We start from the raw sequence: 18,413 nt of genomic DNA, 5'->3' as shown, positions 1-18,413 counted from the left end.
GCTGGGTCCGCAGTGCCACGTGCTCATGTGACCTCCGGCATACCCTCATCGCATTCGCTGATCAAATCCACAAACACAGAGTCCAGACTGACACTCTGCGGGACCGACAGCCCCATCTCCTCACCAGCTCCGCCAGTGCACAGTCGGCACTCAGACACCCGCCTCAACTCATCTCACCCGAGTTTCCATATTCTTACCAAATCACCTGTTCTGAGCTGCCCATGACATGACCGAATGCGGCTGGTGCACTGAAGACATCCGTTTTTGTTTCTGCAAACCAGGAAGGTACTTACTGTGTCCATGCAAGTTTCGCTTCCCCCAGCTTGTTTAAGAAGTGCCACAGCTTCCGACGTTGTGGTCACACAGTGTGTGGTAGCACATCACACCTCTGCTTGCCTCTCCCATGTCAGACTGTCAGCTCCGTGAGGACAAGGCGTCACATTTTCTAGTGCTTGCTTCCACACAGTAGGTGCTCCGAATTACCAAAAGGGAAGACGTGTTGAATGAAGTGACTGCAGTCAGTCCTGCCTTTACGTAGACGGCATACAGCTCGTGCTCTGTCAGGGCCGCTGCTGAGCTTGGAGGGCGCCACCTCTTCTTCACTGGTGCCGTGGCATTGTCTCCTTGTTTGTGTGTTCTTGGAGAATAGCTGTCAGATGATGAAGTGCCAGTCTTAAAGCTTTTGAAACCCTGGAAAAGTGTCTAAAAGGCGTTGTTAGGGCAGAGAATGCTGCCAGGGGCCAGGGTTGGATGTGAAGCAAAGCTCCCTAGGGCTGCCTCCCCTACCCCCACCCCAGGGGCTCTGCTCCCAGCATAGCTGTCCTGCCTTGAGCTCTCTGTCCTTTATCTCCTGACCAGCCATCAGTCTTCAGTCAGCAGATAAGAGTCGTGGGCTCCAAAGTCGGGTGTGTAAGACTACAGTCAGAAAAGACTAGAACATTTACTTCAGTTTCTTCGTTAGCTGAGAAGAAACCCCAGAACTCCAGCTCTATTGATATTTTCTGTATCTTTTCCTATATGGTGCTGGACTGTGAGTTTCCCGTGCAGTGTGATGCAAGGTGATGGACGCGTTTCTCCATCAGAAAGTCGGAGACTGCTGGACGACAGTGTGCTGCGGCTCGGTCCGCTGCTCCTGTGGCTCTTCACCCTGTCAGTCCTGTTGGATAGCTTTTGCATTTGTGGAGTTCCTGTGGTGTGTGTGCTGAACACGATACCAGAGCTGCCCTGTCCACAAGTATTCAGGAAAGGGCTCCTGCTTCTTCGAGAGCTCCATTGGCCATGTTGGTGAGAGCACTCTTGTCATTTTGGAGGATGTCTGTCAGACACAGGGTTGCAGTCTCTAACTTTCAGGGACAACTTAAGTCGTCCTCTGTCCACACTGTTAGTGTCTGTCCACACTGTTAATGGGGGCCAGAACACCAGGGCAACACAGCTTAGTGGCTTGAGGAATGGAAGATAGGAAAGGCTGTGGCACCCCTGGACACCAGATGTTAGTTAGGCCCCCTCTAGGCATAGCAAGCTGTTAGGGTGGCACATTCTAGGAGAAGACCAACTCTTCAAAATGCTTATTTTCTGTGAGACTATGTGGCAACTTGGAATTTCAACATTTAACTGATCACATCCAACACCTACAAAAAGAAATCACTTAAGTCCCTCCTGTGGAGTCCTGGTGTGGCACTGTAGGTTAAGCGCTCCACCTCATGGTCGATTTGAACCGCAAGGTTCACACTCACCAGCCGCTCATGGAAACCCTATGGTGGTGGTTATGTGCCATGAAGTCGGTTCCGACTCGTAACGACCTTGTATAGAGTTTCTGAGGCTAAATCTTTGCAGGAGCAGAAAGCCTCCTCTTTCTCCTGCGGAACAGCTGGTAGTTTCGAACTGCTGACCTTGACGTTTGCAGCTTGACTCACTACCAGAGCTCCTCCAGAAACCTTATACAGGGTCACTATGAGTCAGAACAGACTTGATGACACTTAACCACACCACCACCAAGTCCCACCTGTTGTGCATTTAGTACTATGCGTACTGATTGCTTCCATAGGATGGCACTCACTAAGAACATGTGAAAACCTATAGGTGTGTTTAGTTACCGTGTCTAACTCTTGTTAAATCAGCCACTGCTTTAAGCAAGGTGCGGTTTTAACCCCATCATGTCAACCCCCAGAAGACTGGCATCATTATTATCCTTGGCGGATCCATCGGGTAAGCACTAGACTGACTGCAAACCATGAGGTCGGTGGTTTGAGCCCATCTGCCACTCCATGGGGAAAAGATTGAGGCTTCCTGCTCTTGCAGAGATTTTAAACCCTCAGAAACCTCATTCAGAGTCCCGGTGAGTAGGAGCTGACTTGATGGCACTTAGCGACAACAAGCACTTGGTAAGTGTGTGCGTTGAGTACGGGAGCTTAAGAAGCTTGCCCAGGAGCACACAGCCATTGGTGGCAGAGCCAGGTGGTCTGACTGCAGTCTGTGCTGATCACTACACCACTGTTGGCAGCAAACTGCCGTTTCTGTTAGGTCACACTTGTGTGATGTGGGAAAAACGTCCCCACCCACTGGTACATGACCTGAGAGCCTCCACAGTGGGTCCCTTCAGAGAAATGATCATTCTTTCATCTTGTTCCTTTTTCCTGTCACTCTTAACAGTGGTGGCAGTACAAACACAGAATCGTGCATGTGACAGTTTTGATAAGTGAATGAAGAAAGGGATAACTTCATTTAAGCTGTCAGCCTCACTGGGAGATTGGTTTTACTGGAGGTGGGTCTTGGCAGTTCATAATATCTGTGTAATATGACCTCATTACTGCAGAACCTTCTTTTTCACGAAACAGTGACCAAAAATATTCTAGCTCCAGACTGGTACTTTTGTTCCTGGCACCCTCTGAATTACACACACACACGCATGCACACACACACACAGAAGCAATTTAATGGTACTAGCAACTTTGGGGATCTATCTTGACCCCTTGGAGCAGAGTTATCAGCAGAAGGACTGTGGAAAGGAACGAGGTGACAGGCCCTTTGTGGTTTTCCTCCCTATGACGTCTCAGGAAGGTATTTGTGCAGTGTTTTTCAGGAGGTGCTTCTCTCTGACGTCACAGAGCCCTTGGGGGAGGTGTCAGGCAGCACAGGGTGGGTAGAGGGCCCAGAGAGCAGCGCGAGGGAGCAGGAGCGCTTGCTTGTGGTCCTGGCAGTAAGAGGTACCTTTGGCTTGAGCCCACAGGAGGGGGCAGGCTTTTGCCAGGACGTGGGCTTCTCCGGCACCCGAAGGAGGCCCTGGGGATGTTTTGCGAACAGTCTTGGTTGGACGTGATCGCGTTTGTGGAGAGCAGTAGGGAATCACTGAGCAGAGTGACCAGGGCTAGAGATGAAGCTGTGTCGGACCCACGCGGGAACAGTTCTGCTCTGGCCTGGAGGGGCACTCGGAGTCTGAATTTACTTGATAGCCGTGTGGGTGGGTTGGGTTTGGGTGGTCCGCTGGGTCCCAGCACCTGTCCTGAGTGTGGGTGGCTAATAACCTGTCACTTGCATGCATGCACTTAAGGTCTATGCAAATTCTAAAGCGCTTTGCTGGTGCTAGTTCTGTTGTTTAGTGTCCCAATCAGATTGAGTCCTGCACCTACGGCCTGGTAGCTTGTTTGGGCACATCACTTGGTAATGACATTTTGGATCCAGACTCCAAATCAACTGACTTGGTATGATTCAGCACGAAAGGCTCCCTCCCAGTGAGCTAGAGTGACTGTTGGCACAGCTGCTCTTGGTGCAGAGCTTTTGTAGTATACAGGCTTAGAGTCGGGAGGTGCCCCTGAGAACAGCCCACGGATGCACCTCTCAGTTCCTGTGGACAACTTAGCTCAACTTTCTGAGACTCAGTTTTATCTTGAAAATGGGTTCACAATAGTTGCCACCCTAAGAAACTGTTGTGATAACTAACTGCACTGTGTTTGGCATGCAGTTCGCCCTCAGTGAATGTGAGCTGTTGCCGTTTCTGGTTCCATGTTGCTGCTGTTCCAACCACACCTGCTCCTGACTTAGGAGCTCATTACTGAACGTTCTGGAGCCCTGGTGTGGCACTGTGGGTTAATGCGCCAGACTGTAAAGCCATTTATACATGTGGAGGAGCTCAAATGTAAAGTCACGTTTGTTGGAGATGCCGCACCTTGAATTTGAATTGCAAGCAGTTTCTCTCCAGACTCCCGTCCTAGAATGCCCATAAAACATACTGCTCGTTCGCTTCACCCCTCCCTTCTCTCTTTGCCTGTCACTCCAACCCTACCATAAAAATAACCACTTCAGGATGCTACAAGTGTGGCTTTGAAAATTGTGGCCTGCATCAACTTGTTTGTAACTTTAAATGCAAGTTTTTGCTGAAGTCTTCCACATACTCATCGCTGTCAGTTTTTTCTAAAGTATTTATTCCAGTTTCTAGGACAGAGTATGTAAATGTTTCTTCTACTCAGACATGAACTAGAAGTAGCAGGCTAGTAACAGTCAGTGGTTGGGAGGGTGGATGTGGAAGCTGGACCTGGTCAGCCAAGGGGAGCAGCCAGACTTTCACCTCAGGTGTAAGAATTTCATACAGCCAGTCTCTGACCAGGAGCCCTGGCAGTGTGATGGTTAGGTGCTTATCTGCTAAGTGATGAGTTGGTAGTTGGGACCGACCCCGGAGTTCCTGGTTATCTGTTCCCATGACAGGTACAACCACAGAGCCCTATGGGGCAGTTCACCTCTGGTGTCTAGCCTCTTGAGCTGGACCTTTTCTGTTTTTGCATCCTAGAGCCTGACAACTAACTCAGTGAGTGAATAGCTTTTGTTAGACAACTCCTACCCAGGTGTTCTGGGACTCCCTGCCCTGACCTCTTCCCAGACTGGAGGAGGGGCATCGTGGCATTCTGCATCGACGCTGCTCTTGTTGAGTGCCGTCAAATGGGTTCTGACTCCAGAGCGAACCTGTCTGGGGTTTCAAGGAGCAGCTGGTGGGTTTGAACCACCAACCTCTTGGTCAGCAGTCCAGTGCTTATCTTACAGCCCCACATCAGAAGCCCCCCTCCACATTTATAGCCCCTTTTAATTCATGTGTTTTCTGTTACAGGAAGGGGGGTGGTGGTGCTGTTGATGTACCGTGGAGTTGGTTCTGACCCATAGCGACCCTGTACAGGGTTTCCGAGGCTGTAAATCTTTACGGGAGCAGAAAGCCTCGTCTTTCTCCCGCCGAACGGCTGGTAGTTTCGAACTGCTGACCTTGAGGTTAGCCCGACGTATAAGCACTATGCTACCAGAGCTTCTTAGAAAGGGGAGGTAGGAAATGTAAAATACAATCAAGCAATTTGGAAAACCCCTGTGTATTTGAACTATGACTCACTAGATGATCCTGTGTGATTCCTCTCTCTTTGGAGAAGGATGGTGGATGGTGATGACCAGAAGTGGGTTGGATTGAAGAGCTGGATGGGGCCTCTGGTGCCTAGGCCTTGTCTAGGAGCTGTGGGCTCACTCTTTAACACGGTTACTGTTCGCTATCACTGAGCTGGCCCACGACTCACAGGCACCTCACGGACAAAGAACGAAATGGCCCCCCCTGGCCCTGTACCGTTCCCACGACAGCTTTCACATGGGGCTCTCCTTGACTGGGGTTTGGAAGTAGTTCACTAGCTCGCTCTTCCTAGTCTGTCGTAATCTGGAAACCCTGCTGAGCCTGTTTAGCATCAGTCTCCACTAGCAGATGGATGGGTGAGGGGGAGGCTGTACAAGAGGTGACTTACCCAGGATCTACCCCCGAGAAGGTGAGCATTCTACCACTGAGTTACCTCTGCCCCATACACCCAGGATCTTATCACATAGCCTCCTGGTATGGCACTATAGGATCAGCACAGGACTGCATACCACAAGGTCAGCAGTTCAAACCTACCAGCTGCACCTATACAAGGTCTCTGTGAGTCAGAACCAACTCAGTGGCACTTAACAACAACAACCACACAGCACCAGGCTATGGTGTGAGCCCACCAGTCACTCCACAGGAGAAAGATGAGACTTTGTGCTCCTCCAAGCCTCAGAAAGCCTCAGAAACTGTGTCCAGAGTCTCTGTGAGTTGGAACCGACTTGTAGATGCTTAACAACAGTCCCATTGAAGATGAGCATTCTACCGCTGAGTTACCACTGCCCCATCAAACCAGGTGTCAACAAATCAGCTGACTCATGGCACCCTCGTGTGTGTCAGGGTGGAACTGTGCTCTGAGGGTTTTCATTGGCCAACTTTCTGGAAGTAGATTGCCAAGCCTTTCTTCCAAGGCACCACTGGGTAGACTTGAACCTCTAACCTTTCAGTTAGAAGCTGAATATGTTAACTGTTTACACCACCCAAACCAAGGCTGATTTACCATCTTTAGTGAGAAGCTTAAGGTGTCTTGGTAGTGCAGTGGTTCAGTGCTTGGCTTGGGGTTCAAATCCCCCCAGCTGCTCCACGCAGAAAAGACTTGCTGAGCTGCGCCTGTCGAGATTGCACCTAGGAAACCCTTTGGGGCAGTTCTCTGTTTGAGGGGGGTGTCACTATACGTTGTTGAGGGTCGCTGTAGACGCCACAGCACACGACATGGGGGATGCTTAGTGACAGCACTTGCCTCGGCAGTTTTTGCAGATTAAAGGAGTCCTTGTGTGGCATTGCACAATAAACACTGGAATGCTATCCATGAGGTCGCTGGTTCAAACCCACCAACTGCTCCTCAGAAACCCTGTGCAGGGTCACTGAGTCAGAACCGACTTGACGGCACTTCACAACAATAAACGAGAACTTTACTGTAAAAGGCTTAGCCCCGTAGTGCATAGTGCATAAATGTTAACCATCTAAGTTGGCTGTTGTTAATATTGTTGTAGATGTATTTGTACAAATTGCAAACTGACAAATTATTTCAGAAAAGTTGAATTATTAGCATTCTGGAAGTAAAAGCATCTAAAAGACACATCAGACAATTCTAGTTTCTGTAGCCAAGTCACAGCAAAGAAGCCATGATTTTAAAAACTACCTAATTAACAATCTTACAAACAAGGTAAAAACTGTTTTAAAATTTTCTCTGTAAATATTGTTAGCATTGTACAGTTTTACTAAGACATACTCATGTAGGAATCTCTTTTGACTTACAGGGTGACGTTTCTAGACCTGATGATAACCAAAATTGTGGGTGATGATCCACTGACCGAGGACGACATTCCTGTGTTCCTGAGCCACGCAGAGCTGATTGCTGATACTTTCGTGAATGACTGCAGGAACGTGCTTAAATTGACCTCAGAGCATCAAACCGAGGATGAGGTAAGACATTCCCAACTGAGAGAAGGGAGTCAGGTCCTGGAACTCAGCCAGATCTTCAGTTAGAATTCATTGGTCAAAGATTTGAAAAAAAAATTACACAAGTAATGTAGCTTTACTTTAGATTAGTTAGAGAACACAAATGTGAAAGAAAATACCCTGGTTTCTACCATCATGAGTAAACGACATAAAAAATCTGGGCAATGTATTTTTCTAGTCAGATAAAAGTATGATACGTTTGCATGCGCTGTTGTTAGGTGTTGTTGAGTTGGTTCCAACTCCTAGTGACCCTCTGCTCAGCAGAATGAAACACTGCCTGGTCATGGGCTGTTCTCACCATGGTTACCTTTGAGCTTGTTGCTTCCACCATGTCAATCTCTTTGGGGTTCTTCCTCTTTTTCACTGACCCTCCACTTTATCAAGCATGGTGTCCTTCTCCAGGGGCTGGTCCCTCCTGACAACATCTCCAAAGTACAGGAGACGAAATCTCCCCATCCTGGCTTCTAAAGAACATTCTGACTACGTCTTCCAACACAGATTTGTTTGTCCTTCTGACAGTCCATGGTACTTTCAGTATTCTTCAGCATCATAAATCCAATACATCGATTCTTCTGCGGTCTTCCTTATTCATTGTCCAACTTTTACATGTAGATGAGGTAATTGAAAATAGCATGGCTTGGGTCAGGCACACCTTAGTCCTCAAACTGACATCTTTGCTCTTTAACACTTTAATACATATATATGTTACAAAAATAAAATCATTCTTTGCAATCTATTTGTGAACTGCGTGTTTTCTTCTCCTGTTTAATAGGACAGGACTTTTTTCCTAAGACGTGCCCCCTTTTTAAAAAGAATATAAGCCCCAATGAGGGCAGGAATTCTTGACTATTATGTTCCTAGAACATTGCAGACATTTTGCAAGTATTTGCAGAGTGATTGAATAAAGAGATACTGTCAATGCCATTGTAAAATGCCAACGTAGCTTTCCCAGGACATAGTTTAACTGTAATTTATCTACTCTCTAAAATTGGACATGTTGTTGTTAACTGCCATTGAGTTGGTTCCGACTCACAGCGACCCTGTATAGGGTTTCTGAGGAGCAGCTGGTGGGTTTGAACTGCCACCCTTGTGGTTTGCAGTCCAGTGCTGATCCACAGCGCCACACCTGTTTCTTATTTTTACGTACTATAATTAGTGCTGTGGTATCTGTGTTTATAGTTGAATCATTGCACATTTCAATAGTTGTTAATCTAGGACCTAATCTTAGAAGGTGAAATTATTGGGCTTTGGCTACACGTTTCCAAGTTGCTTTCCAGTATGTTATCCATTTGGAAAACTGAACACCAAATGTCCCACCCGCAGCACTCTCCTCCACTGGATTTGGTAATTCATTGCAGACTCACTCGGCACTCAGACAGCATTCTAACAGTAAATGTGGCTCCCTAGGAAAGGTAATGGGTCAGGACCAGAGATGCTCAGGGAATAGACAGCATTCTCACGGTAAATGCGGCTCCCTAGGATATAGTCCTTTGATCAGGATACCTTTCTCAGCCGTGTCTGCCTTTCTTTTTTTTTTCTTTTAAACTTTTTATTGTGAATTCAGTGAAGGTTTACAGAGCAGGTCTTCACTTTGACATTCAACAAACCATGTATTTTGCTTCACTACATGGTTGCAGTCCCCTCCATGCACCAACAGTTAACAGCATTGACCTCTATTCACTTTAACCACTGCATTCCTCCCTGTGTCTCCTGCCACCTCCATCTTTCCTCTGCCAACCTTCCTCCCATTGTAGATTTCCTGCCCTGTCACCCATGTCAATGCATGTCTAGCCTCTAGTGCATGAATCATTTCCTCCTTCCCCCAAAACCATCATAGATTGTTTCTTTTATCAAGAAACCTGCCCCCTCTTATGTTTTTGATGTACCAAAAAACACAAAAATACGCAGTGATATATCATCGTTTAAACAACCAAAGGGGGCGCATTCTGTAAGCCTGCCTCCTGGCCGCCAGCACACAGCTTTTCTCTTTCCATGAGTCTGGAGTCCTCAGCTGCTCCCTCTCTCCATGCCATCACCTTTGCCTCCATCTCTACTGTTGCTGCTTCTCTGGTTAGGGTCCCGCATTCCACTCATGCTTTTCTCCTTTGATCGTCCTAGGATCCTCTGTTCCTGGACTGTAAAATTAACTACTCCCCCTTTTTTGTTAAAAAAAACTTCTACCTTTATAGTTGTGACAGTCACAATTAGTCATGGTAACAGTTACTCACTATTGAATCATAAGAATCTTTTCCCCATCTCTTTTCATCCAATCCATCTGAAAACGATTCAGTGGGGACTCTCCCTTCCCCGCACACTCTTAAACTCCCTCTTGAAAACTTGTAAGCCAGTCACTTCATGCCTTTAGCGCCCCCTCGTTTAAGAAGATAGCCAATGTCTAAGTTCCCCATTCCTATCAACCCTGTATACAGAGGGGTTAGGATTAATACTTGATGTGAAGACGCCTTCCCTCTCAGTTGGTATTTTGAGCTACTACATCCATAAGTATAGGTCAAATTATAGAAGTTTACACTCGTTTGTTTCCTTTATCAAAAAAATTTTTTTAATCTTCCTCTAGTCGAGTTCTTGTTATCAAGCCATCGAGGCTAGGTCACATGGGTACTGTCTGCAAGTTTGAGCGTTCTTGTGCATCTCCCATCACTTCACATCAGCTGGATGCTTCATTCTCAGCTCTAGCACTCTGTGGCTAGGTCCTTGTCCATGGGCTTAGGAGTCCCCAGGTCTTACCACACTTCGGACCAACCAGCCCTCCTGTTCTCTCTCTTATCTCCAGCTCGATAGGAGTCTATGGAATGTGGTTGAACTCAGCCCATATCTTCATTTCTGCCTTCCCACCTCTTCCTCTCACCAGGAGACCAAGATGGTCGCCAGTAAGCTTACATGCCTGCTCATGTGTTCTGTTTGAATTTTAGTCTTAGAGGGGGGTTTGTCCTGAAAGGACTTGATTGCTTTCCCTGATGGTTTCGCAGAGAACAACTTGCTTGTTCTTGTAGTAGCCAATCAGACTGCCATTTTTGCTTTGATTTTTCCTGCTGGTCTTACTTTCAAGAAGTATCTGCTGTTCTTCTAGGTGCTCCAGGCTGGTCTGCCTGTCCTTTCTAGTGGGAATGTCTCAGCTCAGAAAGTTCTGGATGGGACTCAGGATTCCATTTAAGGTCCTATACACTACAATGTTTCCGCAAGAAGCCTATTTCTCTGTGCAAGTTCTAGGACCCCTTTTAGGTATTCCAGTGAGTTATAGGCTGAAGACAGGCTTTAAGCTCTCTGTAATAATGTTTTCTGATACTCCTTTCTATTCCACTCAAGTGTATATTCAATGGTAGTAGGCAAGGGTAACCAATATTCTTAAGACAGTCAAGCATCTTAACATTATTTCCCCTCTTTTGCCCATTGATTCCTGTGTTCCAGAGTCCTGTTGTTCCAAGGTTGAACATACATCGCTGCTTACCTCTGACCCTTTTAGCCTGGCAAACCTGCCTGTTTCCCTATCTACCTTGTTCTTCCACTCCCCTCCTCTTTTTTGTGTATTGCTCTCCCCAGCCCCTGAACTATGATGTTTCTATCCCGTAACCTGTACTCTACCCCGCACTCCCTCCCACCCCTGGTAACCAACAAAAAAAAAATTTTTTTTTTTTCCTTTTAGTATGGCTGTCTTTTCATAAGCTTTTACAACAGTGGTCTTATGCATATTTGTCCTTTTGTAACTGACTAATTTCACTCAGCGTAATGTCCTAAAGGTTCATCCATGTTACGTGGTGGTTTGCAGCTTCATTGCTATTCTTCAGGGTAGCATCGCATTCCATTGTGTGAATGCACCAGAGTTGTTCCTCCATTCTGGCACTGGTGGGCCCTTCGGCTGTCTCCATCTGTTTGCTGCGGTGAGCATGGGTACGCAGGTGTCTACTCCTGTCCTGCCTGCCTCCCTGTTGGTCTGTGTACAGGTTCCTCATGAGCACAATTATGTATGTCAGAATACCCACTCTTAGTGTTGTCCATTGTTTGTTTTAATCCACAGAGTGGAAAGCCTTTGCATTGTCAATAAAGCAAGGTCAGTATCTGTCTGGTGTTCTCTGCTTTCAGCCTAGATCCATCTGACTTGAGGAATGATATCCCTGGTTCTCGTCCTCTTCTGAATCTGGCTGGAGTTTCTGGCAGCTCCTTGTCAGTGTACCACTGCGGCTGACTCAGAATTACCTTCAGCAACATTTTTCTTACCTGTAATCTTCAACCTGTCTGATGATTTCTGCCTTGTGTTGGATCGCCTGTTGATGCCCTGTGAATGCCATGCCTGCTTGCCCTCCTCCGTGAACACAGTCTAAGCTTCTTTTCATGTTATTCTTTGGATTTCTTTACTGGCTCGTTGGGTTACAGAGCTTCTGTTGGAATTCACAGTAGAGAGGAAGTCCTGGTGTGGCACTGTGGGCTAATACACAGGATTGCAAAGTCCGTTTGAACTGCAGGATCAGCAGTTCAGGCTCACCAGCTGCTCCTTGGAAACCCTATACAGGGTCGCCATGTGTTGGAACCAACTTGACAGCACTTCAGGGCAACAAGAACAATGTCCTTGGCAGACTAGTATGTGATGGCGCCACCCGCAGCTCTGATGTCAGTATCCCCTACCCTCTCATTTTCCAAATGAATTTCTGTCACAATAGTCCTTCCTTAGGCCTGCTGCTACTTTCAAATATGCTCCTGGCCCCTGGGCTACTGAAATCCATCTTCGATAGGCATTCTGATTTCTTCAAAACCAAATTCTTTCCCAGGAGCTGTCCTCTTTGAACGCTTTCACATCTGACAATACTGACTCTGTCTTCCACACATCTTTTCCTAACCTTCATGACCTACCTCTTGTTGATTTTTTTCTACTGGCATTTGTATCACCATTTTCCCCGCAATCATTCTCTTTCTTGTCCATGAGTGTTTGTAGTATTTTATCAGCGTATTCATCTCTTCTCACATGAGTATCTCCAAAAATCTGTATTTTCACCCTGTCCCAAACTCTCTTTTGAGTCTCACTGTCTGCTAGATGTATTTAGTCTGCTGCCCTGCATAGTACAAATAACTCAGGCACTCAGCTCTAAATTAGGAGTTTGGAGGTTCGAGTTCACCTAGAGGTACTTCCTAAGAAAGACCTGCTGATCTTCTGCCTAAAAAAACAAATCAGTCCTTGAAACTCTTAGGCGCCTGGTGCTACTTGGACACGTGTTGACACCATGGAGTGTTGTCAACTGGACGATAACTAGTTACTGGTTATGTCTAGAGTGGGCTGTCTGCTAAAACAAGTTATATTGCTGATGAATCACAGGTTTTCTTATGTCTACCTGTGTGTTCCATGTGTTTCTCCAAACTTAACCTCACCTGCTCTCTTGTCCCAGTCACTTGTATCTGGAGAGTTCCATCTTATATCAGAAGTAAATATTGTGACTTGAACCATTTAGGTGTAAAAACCCTTCTGACTGAAGCAGAGAAAGGACTGAAAAATCTCCAGTGTCTCTGCAGTGACCTTTTGGGCATTATCAATCTAACATACCTATAATCCAAGTCCAGAAAGGGGACAGGAGCTGGAAAATATTCAGAACTTCAGATATGAAACTCAGTGAACCTCTGGCAGAGTGGACACAAAGGAAATCACTGCCCCTCATCCGGGAAGCGGCCAGAAAACATGGCATGCTGTGAACGGGATAAAGAGACGAGTGACTGCTGACTTCTCATCAGAAACCATGGAAGCCAAGGCTCAAAGGAGCCACCTCATTCCTGAAACTGCTGGAAGACAAGTGCTTTTATGGTGAAAGTGAGCAAAAAGCCACAGAGATTACAGCCTGGCGAAAGTGGGGGCGGGAGAACAAGTATCCTTAACAAGAGCGAGGAGAACTTACTGAGAAGCAGACCTGCCCTTGAGGAACTATCAACAGAGGTTCTTGATATTGAAGGAAAATGATAGCAGATGGAAATGTGCTTTTTTGCACCAAGGGACGAGGGGTACCACAGCGGGGAATGAGAGCAGGCATAACCGCAGAAGACGTCTTCTAAGTTGTAATGTTCTTAAAGTAGCTTTGACTGTTCAAATGAGGAAAAATACCAACTTGTGTAGGCTGCAGTGTATCTAGCAGGAAAATGCAGCCCCATACTAGAGAACTGTGGGCGGGAGAGGGAATGGTTCAGCATTAGTGAGCTGAGGTCCTGCCCTTGAGGCCTTGGCAACAAGAAGACCAAATGAAATTGTATGTAAATTGTATGTAGAAAATGACAGAACAGAGTGGTAATGAAAGAACTACACTACCAAGCACACAAGAAGGCAAATTAAGAAAACAAAAGATCCATCTGCTTCTAGGTAGGATAATCCAGGAAAAGACAGGAGTGAAAGAGTTCTTACCATTCAGACTCTGCAGACGCTACAGTGACAAGGGGAGCCGGCTCGGAGCACTCGGCCTTGATGTGATGCGACTTCTGCCCATGCTGACACAGACAGACGACAGTGCTGCTGGTAGGGGCCATGGACTCGAGTCTGACTCATAGTGACCGTTGGTGGCACCTCCCCCGCCACCCCCATCACCACATGGTCAGGTACAGGTTGTAGATGCCGATCCATAGACTGCCCTGTGGGGTGATGCATGGTCATGTGACATTGTTAGCTTCCATTGCAAATGGCAGCCAGGATCATGGCTGCTCTATCCCAAGGGTCTCTTCTCTTTGTGAATAGACTTTTCCAGGTGGTTCTGCTCTGGTTTTCTGTGCTCTAACCACATCTACACTTTCTAAGTACCTGGAGTGTGGTCTGTGGTCTGTTGTCTGTGAGGGGAAGGACCAGGCTTCACCCCTAGACTTGCTGTACCTTTCTCAAGGCGGATTTGCTTGTGTTTCCAGCAGGAGGAACAATGAGCTGTGCTTCAAAACATGGTTTGTAGCAGTCATTCTCCTGGGAGACAGAGAACAGGAAGTGACATGTGGGCACTTTAAAAATCAGACCCTTTTCAAGATACTTACATTAAAAGAATATTGTAAGAACACGTTACACAGTGTGCTTTCTACATTTAGGGAATTGTCTATTTTTCCTTCTGAAGTTGGTGGTGGTGGTTATGTGCCTTGGAATCAGAACCGACTCATAGCGACCCTGTACAGGGTTTTCGAGGCTGTAAATCTTTACGGGAGCAGAACGCCTCATCTTTCTCCCATGGGAACAGCTGGTAGTTTCAAACTGCTGACCCTGAGGTTCGCAGCCCGATTCGTAACCACTACGCTACCAGAGCTCCTTGGACAAATAAATAACATCATGATAAATGGTGTAAAGATTGAAGTTGTCAAAGATTTCATTTTGATCAGCCCTGTTAACCCAGTGTACCAAGGGAGTGGGAATGATCCTTTTGAGCTTTTGAGCTACTACATACATAAGTATAGCAATTTGTAGCAGATTACTCTTTTTTCCCCTCTTCTTTCTTTTTCTAGTTGAGGTCTGATCATTCAGCCATTGAAGTCAGGTCATCTGGGTACTATATACAAGTATGGGTGTTCTTGTCTTTGAAATGTTCTGCTCAGCTCTTTCACGTCTTCTCTACGTTGGAGAGCAAGTTTCAGAGTCTCTTCTGACATCCATTTTGGTTTTTTCTTTCTTGTCGTCTTAGTGATCTTTTGATTTCTTCCTGTATGATGTCTTTGATGTCATTCTACACCTCTTCTTTGTTACTTAGTGTCTAATGCTTCAAATCTGTTCTTTATATGATCTCTAAATTTAGGTGGGATAATGATCAAGGTCATATTTTGGCTCTTGTGGATTTGTTTTAATTTTCTTCAGTTTCATCCTGAACTTGCATGTGAGCAATTGATGGTCTGTTCCACAGTCTGCCCATGGCCTTGTTTTGGCTGATGATATCCCTCCATATTCTTTTGATGCATCATTGAATATTTTGCCCAGAGGAATCCTTCAATATGGCAAGTCAAGGTTTGAATTTTTTTTTTTTTCTGGTTTCCTCAGCTTGAAAAATGCAGAGGGTGTTCTTCCCTTTTGGTTTTCTAACTCCAGGTTTTGCACATTTTGTTATAATATTTGCCTTTGTCTTCTTGAGCTGAGGTTGAATTTGGGTTGAGAGAGAGGGCAGCCTGAAATAGTTTCAACTTTGTCACACTCACAGGCCTTGTGTTCCCAGCATGCCACGACCACACGGGGAGCTTATACCCAGGGACAAGGCAACAAACACCACACTGGAATTGGTGTTACTGGTTGCCCAGTGGACTCCAGCACACATGGCCGTCCCTGGACAACAGAACAGATGCTGTCCACTGCAGCACCATTCGTCTGGCAACGTTCTGTCATGTGATCTCTAGCATTGTTTCTATCACCAAGGCCTTATCTTCCAACGATCCATCCTTCCTCTTTGTTTCCAACCTTTGCATTCCATTCGCCAGTAATGATCAATACGTCTTGGTTGCATGTTTGATCAATTTCAGGTTGAAGAAGTTGGTAGAATTCTTCCATTTTCTCATCACTGGCTTTAGTGGTTGGTGCATAGATTTAAATAGTAGTGGCATTAGCTGGTCCTCCTTGTTGGCATATGGATATTATCCTGTCACAGACAGTATTGTACTTCAGGACAGATCTTGAAATGTTCTTTTTGATGATGAATGCAACGCCATTCCTCTTCAATATGTCATTCATGACATGGTAAACCATGGGATTGTCAGTTTCAGCGTGGTCAGTAGCAGTCCATTTCAGCTCACTACTGCCTAGGATAGTTATGTTTATGCATTCCATTTAATTTCTGACAAGCTCTAATTTTCCTAGATTCATACGTCACACATTGCATGTTTTGATTATTAATGGGTGTTTACAGCTGTTTCTCTTCATTTTGAGTTGTGCCCCCTCATCAGTAAATGAAGGTGTCATCATAGTCAGCTCTACTTTGAGGAGGCAGCTTTTCCCCAGTCGCATTTTCAGTGTCTTCCAACCTGAGCCGCTCATCTTCTGGATGCTCTCTGACAATATACGGGTGCTCTTCATCATGTTTCAGTAGTCAGACTGGTGCTATCCGACAGTGTTCCACTGCTGTTTATAAGGGTTTCAGAGGCTAAATATTCGGAAGTAGTCCATGTCTCCTCCCTAGTCTGCCTTTGTGTGGAGCTCAGCTGAAACCTGTCCATTGTGGGTGACCCTGCTGGTATTTCAGATACCCGTGGCATAGCGTCCAGAATCACAGCAACATGCAAGTCACCATAGTAGGGCAAACTGACAGACTGGTGGTGGACAGCCCCTTGTAACCACTAATAAACTCTGTCTCTTTACTTGGGTCTATTCTAGATATCTCATATAAGTCTCTTATGTAAGTGGAATTGTACTTAAAAGGTGGAACCCATATGAGTGGGATCTTCTCCTTCTGAGTCGGCTTACTTCTTCACTCACCTGATGTGTTCAAGGTTCATCCCTGTCGCCGTGTGTATCAGATCTTCCTTTCCCTCCATTGTGTGCACAAAGAAGCTTTTTTACGTTTAACTAGTTTCAGACCTCTACTCCAGATTGCTTTTCTAACTTTTTAATTAGCAAGTGAAAATTATTAAATAAAATTTTAAGTTCCACAGCATTAAAAATGTATTGTCTTCTCATTTATTTCGAAGTTTCAGAATGCTGTATTAAATAAAATACTACTGCTAAATTTCCTATTTGAAAAACAATAGTCAGGTGTTTTAGTGTTAACATAATAAAATAATTAATTTTTTCTTTTGGAGAATGTTATCTTTAGACTTAAATTTACAGTCTCTGCTACATTTTGTCAAATAATGTCTACTTTAAAATTGGGTTCAAAATCTATACAAAAATTGCATTTAACAATTTTATGTATACTACCGATTACTATTCAGTTGGAGGTTTCTTGGTCACATTATCTGGTAAAAAATTATTAAACAGCTTTGTAAATGAAGGTTTTCAAGTTGGGGTATCTTTCCCATCCCACCAAGATAATGCATCTAGATGGATATTTACCCAGAAATAATGCACGTCCTTGCAGCCACAATTCTTTTGACCATAGCATTTTGCAGGATTCCTGTGGAGCAGAAATTAATGTATTCCATGGGAGATTTGCATCTTTAAAGTGGAACTTACATGTTGGCAAGGCTTTAAAAGGAAAGTATTTGCATAAATGTTATGTCTGTAGCTAGTAATTTTGAACATTCATTCCAGTGTTGGAAGATATTTTTGCTTGAATAAGAACTTTTCCTGACGCTTTGCTCCAAGAGGACGCATAATGACCCATAATCTTACATCTTGCTCGCTGATGACTGCTGTTTGAAATGACTTTCACTCCACATTTAATGCGTCTATTTCCTTCCTCACAATTGTGTTTTTCTCCTTAGATTTGGTACAAGTCCTGGATCTATTGTATGTATTATAGTTCCTTCTCTTATGGTTGTTTATATAAAGCAGTCAAATTACTTACCTTAACATATGCTTAAAAGTTACGTTTCCTTCTCTCTTCAGGAAGTGCTGGTGATCATTCGGCTTCTTGATGTGCTCTGTGAAATGACTGCTCACAGTGCCCTGCTGACTTATCTTCAGGCCTTCCCAGACTTGCTGGAACGAGTGATTGGTGAGTGAAGCCACGTTTGGTTACTCCAGCTGTCAGTGAGAGAAACAAAGGCTCCAGGGTAGAGCTAGGTGGGTTGCTTCTCTCCATAGGCCCCCAGAGTCTGCCTCCCACTCCCCGCTTTAAGGTCACTGTCTTACTGTGAACGGTCGCACTGGCTTTTGTAAAGATTCACCTCAGGTGATTGTGTCAGGATCAGCAGGTGAGGTAGCAGGTGAGATACTGGTGCCCCATCTGGGTGCTTTATTGTGATGAGTACTTTGATTGAGAACTAAAACCCCATGTTTGGTAAGGCGGAGGGTCAGAGAAGAAGAGGAAGACCCCCAGTGAGATGGATTAGCCAAGTGGCAGCATCAATGGACTCAAGCGTGGCAACAGTAGTGAGGTTGGCCCAGGATTGGGCAGTGTTTTGTTCTGCTGTACATAAGGTCGTTACCGACTCGATGACACCTAACAACAACAACAACAATAAAACCCCATGAGCCCAG

At 45.5% G+C, this 18,413-nt stretch overlaps 1 protein-coding gene across 1 annotated transcript in view; it reads left to right on the top strand.

The window, feature by feature from the left end:
• The window catches only part of ATXN10 (ataxin 10), a 180,944-nt gene that overhangs the window by 77,940 nt on the left and 84,591 nt on the right, over positions 1 to 18,413 (top strand). Inside the window, exons 7-8 of the mRNA XM_006866892.1 lie at positions 7,138 to 7,303; positions 17,820 to 17,928. Coding sequence (XP_006866954.1) covers positions 7,138 to 7,303; positions 17,820 to 17,928 — 275 coding nt within the window. The remainder of the gene's footprint in view (positions 1 to 7,137; positions 7,304 to 17,819; positions 17,929 to 18,413) is intronic.

This window comes from Chrysochloris asiatica, unplaced genomic scaffold (assembly GCF_000296735.1).
Source record: "Chrysochloris asiatica unplaced genomic scaffold, ChrAsi1.0 scaffold00097, whole genome shotgun sequence".
Lineage (NCBI taxonomy): Eukaryota > Metazoa > Chordata > Mammalia > Afrosoricida > Chrysochloridae > Chrysochloris > Chrysochloris asiatica.
Note: the sequence above shows the minus strand (reverse complement) of the source record. Positions and strands in the feature narration are given on the sequence as shown.